General features: G+C 46.1%; 1 protein-coding gene across 6 annotated transcripts in view; it reads left to right on the forward strand.

Annotated features, from left to right (window-relative positions):
- Window positions 1–10,730, forward strand: part of MAPK9 (mitogen-activated protein kinase 9) — a 48,532-nt gene that overhangs the window by 28,981 nt on the left and 8,821 nt on the right. For 3 of the 6 annotated variants that reach the window (XM_011952902.1, XM_011952906.1, XM_011952904.1), the window contains exons 5-7: window positions 3,598–3,763; window positions 4,806–4,877; window positions 9,991–10,173. In XM_011952902.1, the coding sequence (XP_011808292.1) occupies window positions 3,598–3,763; window positions 4,806–4,877; window positions 9,991–10,173 (421 nt within the window). Of the gene's footprint in view, window positions 1–3,597; window positions 3,764–4,805; window positions 4,878–5,217; window positions 5,290–9,990; window positions 10,174–10,730 lie in introns of all 6 variants that reach the window. The other 3 variants (XM_011952901.1, XM_011952905.1, XM_011952903.1) reach the window with 1 other exon arrangement.

Genomic DNA, 10,730 nt, shown 5'->3' on the forward strand with positions numbered 1-10,730 from the left:
TCTCTGCTGGCTCTCGCCCTTCCCCTTTCCTGTTATTCACACCCTCAGCTCTCACATCGGGAAGCCTCTGTGGCTTACCTGGCATGTGTCCCAGACCTTCATTCCTGAGCCGTCTGTGTCTAGTGGCTCTCAGTGGGCCACAGCGTCCCAGGCCACCCAGTGGCCATCTCCCCAGTCCTCAATGTGTGGCTGGAGCAGAGGCCCTTGGCAGTTGGAGTAACCCCCACACGAGTTCCTTGGCCTGCGAGTAAGTCATCACAACGGGAAGGCCAGATGGAAACCTGAAACTGCCCCCAAGATAGCAAATCAAGAACAAGATCACGCCCTGCAGGGCTCGGGTGGGTGGAAGAGATTAGTGCCACCATGGAAGCCTCAGGGGAGCGGGGACAGTGGTCTTTTGCATCCCCGTCTAACTCACTAGTCCAGCCCTTGAAGAAACTGCATGGATTCTGGTGAATGACTCAACAGCCACAGGCTTATGGCACTGGCAGTCCTGGCTGCAGCTGCTGTACGGGTCGAGGTGCGGTTCCTGGAGCAGATTAATAAGGCCTCAGGTGCAGCGTGTTGATCGGGCAAATGCATCCTCCACACTGCTTAGAAGAAAGGCCCAGGCAGCACCACACACGTGCAGGCTGGACAGCAATGTTCTTTTACAGCTTTGTTCTAAGGCTTTGCTAACGTTCCCACCCTCCCATAACATGACCAAAGAGAACTGGCCCAGACTTCACTTCTGACCTGACCCCACAAACTCCCCAAGTGGAGGAGCCATGATTGCGTTTGGGGTCTTCGGGTTTCATTGTCTACTTAGAGCTGTGTCCATTCATCCTCAAGAGTGCCTGGCTGTTCTCCTTACCCAGTGGACGGCCACAGCTACTTGTGGGGAAGGACCAGAGAAGGCCAGACAGTGGACACCTGTCATGATATGCTCCTTCCTGGGATACCTCTCAAGCAATGGGTCTGGATCCCAGAGTCGAGCAAGCAGTCGGGGAGGTCAGCACCTGCCCCACTCGTGCTGCGGGTGCTGTGGTGCCCTCACTGCTGCCCACAGGGTAGCGTTGGGTTCCAGGCTTTTTGGGAGCCAAGCCCCGAGCCAGGCATCACTTGGATCTTTACTTGGCATTTGTCATCTTTGTTCTGAGTGATTTTCAAGACTTGAAGGGGCATAACTGTTTTTCTCTCTGCTGTCCTTGAAATTGAAGTGAGGTGTTGGGAAGTTGTCTCAGTTTGTATTTTGGGGGTGCCTAGAGAGGGTCCCAGGGTGTGGGGAGAGCTCTAGGAGCCTTGTGACCTCCTTAGCCACCTCCCCATTGGCCACACAGAGCACCCATGCAAGCTTGGGATTTTATCACCACCGTCTTCCAGCAGACGGCAGTGAAGTGTGCTTTTCCGGCTAAATTAGTATGTGATGACAGTTTTTTGACAGATGGCAGCGTCTTCAGATGAGCGTGTTTTCTGGCGCACTGGGGTTCACAGAGCTGGCGGGCAGCCTGTGGAGATGGTTCCACTGCTGCGTCTGTCCTTGGTAGAACCAGGCTGTCCTTGTCATCCTTGCTCCTGCAGCTGTGCTGTCAGTTCTGGGTGGGTTGGGCTTCAGGGCCTGCTGGCTGGTGAAGTGTGTGTGTTTCACACCTCAGAAATCAGCCTTCTGGAGGGAAAGTGCCCACTGCACACCCTCCGCGGCCTGAGGGAGCGCCTCTTTCTGTGTCTCCCGCCAGCGCCACGGTTGCTTGCTTTCCGTCGCTGCCACGTGATAGACTAAAAATGGGCTTTCATTTTGGGTTTTTAAAAAAGAGTTTTGTGAGATTGAGCGTTATTTTATCTGTTAGTAATTTGTGTTCTAAAATGCCTGTTCTTGCCATATTCTTTGATTTTAAAAAAGGAAACGAGAAACAAATTGGTTCATTTGGTCTTAGCTCCATGACCAAGTCCTCACAGCGGACAGTCCCTGGTTGAATGTGGGCTGCTTCTCCCCGGCTCTCCTTCATGTGGGAGGCACCTGGCGTCTTCCTCTCAGGCCTGCTGGGGGTGTCTGCACAGTACCCTAAGGTGGAATGGAGGCCTGGGGGCCTCTTTTTGGGTCCAGGTAGAGATTGTGACTGCATTTTTAAACATTATATGTTGATCATTTAAATTTTACAGAATCTAGGAAGCCTAGAAATAGACCATTTAGCAGCATTGAAATGTGATTGTAACTGTTGTAAATGTTGAAATGGCTTCCTGCTTGCCCTGATAACAGCTCCACAGCCTGCACTGAGGCACACCTGCAACACCCTTGTGGCCCATCCGTTGAGATGTCTTAAAGTCAGGTGTTAGGCAGTGTTACGGAACCTGCAGCTCCCCAGGTAAAGTATCCTCACGCCTTACCCTGTGTCAGTGGCTTGGCAGTTTAACATTGCAGGTACACTACTCTTGTGAAAAGAATGGTTATGAGTTGTTTACAAGTCACAGTTTCTAGATTGAGTTTGCAGGCTGAAGTCCCCAGGCAAAAGTCAAATTCCTAAGACCTGAGGAAGGGGCTAGGGTGGAGGATCAGCAGGAAGAAAGTCCCTTAGTTATGAGGGAAAAGGTTGCAGAAGTTGTGTTAAGGCTTTGCAAGTCGGGTGGAATATGATGCGTGTCTTCATTCAGCAGACACTTCCCAAGGGTCTGCTTGCGCCAGGCATGCTTCTGAGTGCTGAGAGCACAGCCAGTGCCCTGCTCACAGAGTCAGCACTGGGGAGGGGAAGAGAGGTGGCAACTGGAAGATGAACAGGTGAGTTTTTGTGCCACGTATGGATGGAGACGGCAGCACCGGTGCTGGTGGGTCCTTGTGGCAGAGGTGAGAAGACTGGAGGTGGATGATCATGGAATTGCTCTTCCAAGGAGAGAAAGAGCCATGGGAAGATTCCAGGTTGGGAGGATTCTGGACCTGTGCTGTCCAGTATGGCAGCCACTAACCACAAGAGGCTGTAGAGCACCCAGGATGTGGCCATGCTACATTTGTGAAATATATACTGGACTTCAGAGGCTCACTACCAAAAAGAGAATGTAAAATATCTCAGTATTTTTCTTATGTTGATTACATTTTGAAATGATAATATTATGGATATATTGGGTTAAATAAAATACACTGTATTAAAATTTCACCTATTTCTGTTCATGCTGTTGAACATGGCTACTAGAAAATGTACATTATACACATCGTTCGCATTATATGACATTGTCTATGGAACAGCACTGCCCTGGACTGATAGTGAGCATGAGGATCTTAGCAGAAGAGAGTCAGAGTGTTGGGGAGCTCAAGTCCAGGTGTGGAGGGTGGGAGGGGGGCATGTGTGCTGGACATGTAGATGCATGGATGGAGGGCCTGCGAGACCACAGAAAGGGCAAAGGAGAGCCATGAAGGTTTCCACTGAGGGCAAGGGGCACCATCTGACCACTTTAGGCTGATTTGTTTTAGTTTCAATTTGAGAGTAAGATTTTCCAAAATTGTTAGCAAATCTCAGAGTTCAGTTCACTCCCTGCACTCTCACACTGGCTTCACAACCCTCACGGATGTGAAGTCGTTTATTTAGTGTGCTTCGTTCATTCGACTGATTTAACCTGTTGCTTTCCTAGGATTTGAAGCCTAGCAACATCGTTGTGAAATCAGACTGCACCCTGAAGATCCTTGACTTTGGCCTGGCCCGGACGGCCTGCACCAACTTCATGATGACCCCTTACGTGGTAACCCGGTACTACCGGGCGCCCGAAGTCATCCTGGGTATGGGCTACAAAGAGAACGGTGAGCATAGCCAGGGCTGGAGGAGGCTGGGGGGTGTTTAGAAACTGCTCTCGTGGTGGTCTCGAGTTTTTTCTCTTTCCTTTGAACCATATGGTGTATACCATGGGGACTGTTACACATAGAATATAGCATGATCCAGAGATAAGAAATAATTAGTTGTGTTTTTCCGTTGGTTAAAATCATCATCTCTTAAACATTCACTTTTAAAATGAGTATTTTTGAACTTTTTAATCAGTTTAACCTACCTACAGCCAAGTGTGCAGATCCTGAGTGTGCAGCTCAGCTGACGTGAGCACACCCACAGCACCAGCAGCTCTGGCCTCCCCACGGCCCCTCCCCCTCGCAGCACACGGGGCTGGCCAATCTCCTGATCTCCAGTACCCTGGATCAGCTTGATTTGTTGGTCTGCGTATTGGTTTTTTGAATTTGATATAAATGGAATAATACATGTTCTCATGTAAAATTGGTGTTTTTTACATCAAAACTTAGTTTATTCTAGCAATATCAGAGCTCTTTGAAAGTTGGCTTTTAGCAAATTTGTTGAAAATAACGAAATCTCGCTTACTTGTTTTTAAAAAGACTGAAAGTTTGCCCAGGTCAACTGAAATGAGTTTTGCTGCAGGTTCATCTGGCTGCGTTGTAGCTTGTGTTCTCGCCCTGAGAGGCACAGCTTTATGTGCTTCCTGTGGAAGAGAGAAAACTTGATCCCCTATTCGCCTCTCCCCTCTGCCCACCAGCAGGGCACTTAGAGGGCCCCACAGATGAGGGTGGGCACTGTGGAAGTCTGGGCTCCTCTAGCAGGGCCTCCCCTGCAGTCCTACAAGCCAGCCAACCGGCGCCAACAGTCAGTTCCCCCACTGAGTGCTGCTGCCTTTCTGACGGGGCAGTCTAGAAAGTGATCGCTCAGGAGGTGTGGTGTCAACAATGCACAGAGGCTCTCACTGGCAAGCTAGTGACGCTTACTGGGTTTGTCTCTGGGAGGGGGTTTGGAGAAAAGGGATGTGGGACTCTAGCTGGTTTTTAATCCCCTGGTGTTTGGTAGTGGACATCTGGTCTGTCGGGTGCATCATGGCAGAAATGGTCCTCCATAAAGTCCTGTTCCCAGGAAGAGACTGTATCCTTCACGGGGGACCTGGCACTTGGCCATGGAGGCTGGGGGTGGGCATGTGACCCTGAAAAGCTTTGTGTTCACAGGCACTTCTTGTTTCTGGTTTTTTGTTTGTGTGTTTGTTTTAAGCTATAAAGTATTGGACTCTTTGGCACTAAAACCCCAGATTGCTACAAACTGAAGGCTAAACTAGAGGTCAGCAATCATTCATATTGTGTAAAATTTCACCCTTAGCTAGCAATTTATTTTTCCATATTTGTGTGTTTAGTACACTGTTAGAATCCTTTTCCTCACCTTTGTTTTGTTCATGACACTTCATAATTTTATCATTTCATTTTATTTTCAGTTGATATCTGGTCAGTGGGTTGCATCATGGGAGAGCTGGTGAAAGGTTGTGTGATATTCCAAGGCACTGACCGTATCCTTCCCCGCGGCCTTGGCCCCGCCCTGCTTTCCATAACGCCTCAGGCAGGGTGACCTCCTGCTTGCACGGGCGCTCACGAGGACAATGTCGTCATCCACTCCAGACTGTGTTCTAAGGGGGGCTTGACTATATTTGTTAATTAGTGTCACAAACCAAGTGGTTCAATTTTATTCTTTATTTTTAGCTTGACTACCTGTGATGATTTTGAGAGTTAGAGTTAAGTTAAATCAATTATATTAGCTTAATTTTACCAAAAATAGCTGGACATATAGAAGAAATTATTTACTCTTTGATAAGTATATTCTGATATTTAAATGAAAATGCTGTATTACTTAGTTCATTCCATTAATTTAACTAGGAAAGACGCTATCTAAATTTAATAGGCTCATGTGCTTGTGTGCTTTAATTAAGTACTATTTTGTTAGTTACTGGTATGCATTGAAATATTTTCCCCCCAAAGTAAGAACTGAAGCACATTATAAAAGACCTATAAAAGTGAAAGAGATTAAAATGCAAATTTTGTGAGGAACAATATGTTAAAATTTCTTGTTTGTTACTGTGCTGACATTTTGTAGAATTTAAAAAAAAAATCTGGTGGGTTATTTTGTGACACACTGGGGAAGTCAAAATACATGTAAAATGAAAGAGATAAACTCATACTGTAGTCAGCAAGTCATGTTAGATATACAGCAGAAAGGAGAATAACTAATTTTTACGATAGCCTTCTTTCCTCGTTTGCCATTCTTCCATCCTTAGTATTTTTTACCCTAACATGGTTCTTCACATCTTCCCTTTTTCATTTGTGTTTTAACCACTTAGTTTTTCATTAGTCCTTGACTTTGTTTTCGTTACGAAAGTTTAAATTAGTCTCCATCCTTGGGCAGATTGATGGTTGCTTTTAAGGAAAGCGAGCTCTGTAGTCAGTGTTTCGTGTGTATCTTAGGAAGATAATTTCAGATTTTAATACGTTTATCAGAGTGGTCTCCTTGTAACATAAATTCTTCACAATGCAAACTTGAAATGAAAATATTTACTCCTCTCATTTTATTTACCTTTCTTTACATTTTCTGTATCATAGATTATATAATGTCAAGTTAAATATTTTATTTGTTCTAGTAAATTTTCTAGCAGTTTCTATAGCCTTACCTCAGATTCACTTGTTTCAACCTATAAATAAGGAAGTCTTTATTTTGCAAGTGAACTTAATTAAAAAGGGAAAGTTGAGGAATTAAAAGACTAATAATTTAGAAATATATACTTAATGTTCAGTTTGTCTCAATTCTTATTCATTTTGTGCCATTCCTTGTTTTATTAAGAAATGTTTTCTTCAAAAAGTACAAAAATGAAAAATGTGAGTACTTTTTGGTGCATTTTAGTAAGTAACTTAAAATTCCTGCTTTACATATTAACGTTAATGTCAGTAATTAATGGTGTTATCTATAAGGTTACCTAATGTTATTCCCGAAAGTCACACACAGTTTAACATCATTTTTCTAAAGAAAATTTTGCCAACTCTTTCAAGTATTAGATTGAAATTTGGGAGATAGAAAAAAGTTGCAGAAATCAGACTGAGGGTCTCAGAGGTTTGCTTTAATTTGTGACCTGGGGTAGAAAGGAGCTCCTGTCCCTGTGGTGGCCTATGAGAAAGAGAAAGCTTTAGCCAGGCTACCTCGGGCCCCAGTTCAGACTCCTCCCCTCGGCAGCCAAGCGTCCTTGAGAAATTTAGGGCCTCTCTGAGCCTTGGTTTCCCCTTCTGTAAAACAGGAGACCTGCAGTCTGCCTGCAGCTTCACGAGAGTTAGACAACAGGGTCCACTGAGCTTGCTGGAATTACTGTTCCCCTTCCCCCAGCCCTCCTGTCTGTCCCCTGTCCCTCCCATCTGTGGGATGCTGGGGTGGAGGCCTCTCGGGGAATCTGGGGGGCTTCTCTCACAACTGGTTTAATTTCTAGTCCTTTATCATTAATCCAGCAGATATTTCTCTCGCCTGCCCATTTCTGGGTGCCTAGTCTGACTTAGATGCAAAGAGGCTCCTCCCAGTTGCTGAATTGAGGCTGGATCTTCAAGGGCAGGGCAGAGCAGGAGACCAGAGCAGAGGCTGCCATCATCCAGAGGAGAGGCGGAGGCCCCCAGCAGGCTGGGAGGGTGCGGCCGGGGAGATGGGCTTGTACTCTGCTTTGAAGTTTGACCCTTCAAGGAGCCTTGCTAGGGTTTGGAGATGTCTGTTAGACAGTGGAATTCAGGGGCAAGGTCTGGGATAGAGAGATCAAAGTGGGTGTCATCCATCTGGTGGTAGCCTTGAAGCCTAGGACTGGTAGCGAGCGCTTGCAGGGGAGGAAGAGACCAGGACCCAGGACTTAGCCCCCTTGAGGTGGAGGGACAAAGGGAATAGGGAAGGAAATGGAGAAGGCACTCCAGCGACTCCTCCTCCTAGAGCGTGGTGACAGAGGGAGGCTCATTCACATGAGGAGATGAGGACAGAGGACTGGCCGCTGGGCCTTGTAATGGCTGCTGGCAGCCATGATGGGCACAGCATTTATGGAGTGGAGGGAAGAAAGCCTGATGGGAGTATGTTTGAGAGAAAATGAGAGGCTGGGAATTAGAGACACAAGTATAGACAGCTCTGTTTTTTTTTTTTTTTTCTGAGACAAAGTCTCACTCCGTTGTCCAGGCTGGAGGGCAGTGGCGCGATCTCGGCTCACTGCAGCCTCCACCCCCCGGGTTCAAGCAATTCTCTGCCTCAGCCTCTGGAGTAGCTGGGATTACAGGTGCCTGCCACTACGTCTGGCTAATTTTTGTATTTTTAGTAGGGCTGGGGCTTCACCATCTTGGCCTGGCTGGTCTTGAACTCTTGACCTTGTGATCCACCTGCCTTGGCTTCCCCAAGTGCTGGGATTACAGGTGTGACCCACCACGCCTGACCGACAGCTCTTTATGGAAGTTTTGCTGCAAATAGGAATAAGATAGAGCGATAGGTAGTGGGGGCCAAAAGACAGCAGCTACTATGTTAACACAGGAGAAAACACTGTCAGTTACCAACGTGATGGAATGTACTGGTAGAGTGCAAAATGTTGATGTTGGAGAAGAAAGAGTTGAGGGAGCTCTTCCTTGAGTAAGCACGAGGGTTAGTCTAGAGCTGGGCAGGCTAGGTGTAGCTGGGAGCCCAGTTGGTGGCTGTATGGCAAATGGCACACAGATGCTGGGTGGGTGCATCCTGGGGAGTCTGTGGGAGTGAGCATGCAGAAGAGGTATCAAAAGTGTAAGGCGGGCCAGGCACGGTGGCTAACACCTATATAATCCCAGCACTTTGGGAGGCCGAAGCAGGCGGATCACTTGAGGCCAGGAGTTCAAGACCAGCCTGGCCAACATGGCAAAACCCCATCTCTGCTAAAAATACAAAAATTAGCCAGTCGTGATGGCAGGTGCCTATAGTCCCAGCTACTTGGGAGGCTGAGGCAGGAGAATCACTGGAGCCTGGGAGGTGGAGGTTGCAGTGAGCCGAGATCGTGCCACTGCACTCCAGCCTGGGCGACAGAGCGAGACTACATACATACATATATGTATGTGTGTGTGTGTGTGTGTGTGTGTGTGTGTGTGGCAGAAGGAAAAGGTGTGAGACAGTTTTCACATTTTGGCTAAATAGGTAAATAAAATGTGGGCATAATTCTGATTTGACAATATGTATGAAACAGGAGTAAGAAGGAGAATTTGCTAGTGAATTGAATGCCAGAAACCCATTTCCTGACCAGGTCTTTGGAATTATAACCTTTTGGAAGAACTGAGTTCATGTACCAGTTCCCTAGGTTATTTCATGGTAATGTAAGTTCAATTTTTCTAAGACATGCCTCAGTGAGCACTTTTTGAAGCTGCTGTTGATGCTGTTTTTTTCTCGCTTGCATTCTCTTGTATAGTTGAGTACAGTTTCAGTATCACTTTCCCACATGTAATCCTAATTATCCCAAGCCTAACAAGCACCCTGTGGAATAGGCAAAGCTGGTAATGTCTGCATTGAACAAAGAAGGAAATGGACCCCTAAGGAACTTGACTTTCCTGACACACTGTGAGTGCTGAATGCAGAGTTGAGTCTGAAACCCAGGTCACACACTTTGAAAGGAAATAAAATGCATTACCTCGGTATTGCAGTGATGGTTGGGAAGAGTCAATTCCAAGTAAAACAGAGTGTCTGTCATTTGACAGCTGTCGGTGGGCTCAGTCGAAGCCTAGCTGGTTGGTTCCCTGGCTGTAAACTGAGGGGGTCAGACAGGTCTCTCCACAGGTCCCTCGAGATCCTCTGTTCTTCAGAGAGCCGTGAAGGAATCTAAGGTAGCGTTAGTGTGAAAACTGATTTCAGTTGGCTTATGTAATGTTTATCTAGTTTCATGCTTAATCATTTTTGCCATAGGTATTCTTAGTTACAAGATAAACTTTATTTTGAACTAGAGTGGGAAGGTGTGTAGACTTCATTGTGTTGATTTAATAAGCTGTGTCATAGTTTATGAAGACGCAGAGTGGAAGAGTTTGAAAAAATAGTGTAACTTGGAAACCCAAACCTTATTTGAATATTAGTTCGAAATTCTGCTGCTGATCCAGTGGGGTGGCCTAGCTGATAGGTATAAAGATGACTCAAATACTACTGCTGCTGCATGTACTGTGAATACAAGGCACTCCAGTTATATTTTCCTCAAGAGACTCCTTAGATATTGATCAGTGGAATAAAGTCATTGAGCAGCTTGGAACACCATCAGCAGAGTTCATGAAGAAACTCCAGCCAACTGTGAGGAATTATGTAGAAAACAGACCAAAGTATCCTGGAATCAAATTCGAAGAACTCTTTCCAGATTGGATATTCCCATCAGAGTCTGAGCGAGACAAAATAAAAAGTAAGATAGCCTTTTTTTTCTTAGACTTGTGTTTTGTAATTCAGGTGGCGCTTTCAGTCTTTCATGTTTATATTCAAAAAACCTGTGAGTTTTAGGAGAGAAAGTCATTTTAGGCCAGAAGTCTGAAGTATGAAGGCACTGAGGAGAGAAAGCTTAAAGGTCTAGAAGCTTTATCCTCCATAAGATGGCTTAATTGAAGCCTTTGGCCAAAATAAAAATAATCAAATCAATCTGAAAGAATCTTGTTACAGTTATAGCAACTGGAATTCACAAAGTTTTCAGGTGAAAAGAACCCTTGAATGCAGATTCTAGAGTTGGAGCCATGTGACAGTCACTCCATAGAAAAGGTCCTCCCCACCTTCTCCTGCACGCTTTACTACGGTGTGATTGCTTAAGGAGAAAGAATATATTTGATTCTGTCCACATTAAGATTAAGGTAAACTGGGCCGGGCGCGGTGGCTCACGCCTGTAATTGCAGCACTTTGGGAGGCCGAGGCGGGCGGATCACGAGGTCAGGAGATCGAGACCATCCTGGCTAACACAGTGAAACCCCATCT

Source organism: Colobus angolensis, unplaced genomic scaffold (genome assembly GCF_000951035.1).
Source record: "Colobus angolensis palliatus isolate OR3802 unplaced genomic scaffold, Cang.pa_1.0 Scaffold350, whole genome shotgun sequence".
Lineage (NCBI taxonomy): Eukaryota > Metazoa > Chordata > Mammalia > Primates > Cercopithecidae > Colobus > Colobus angolensis.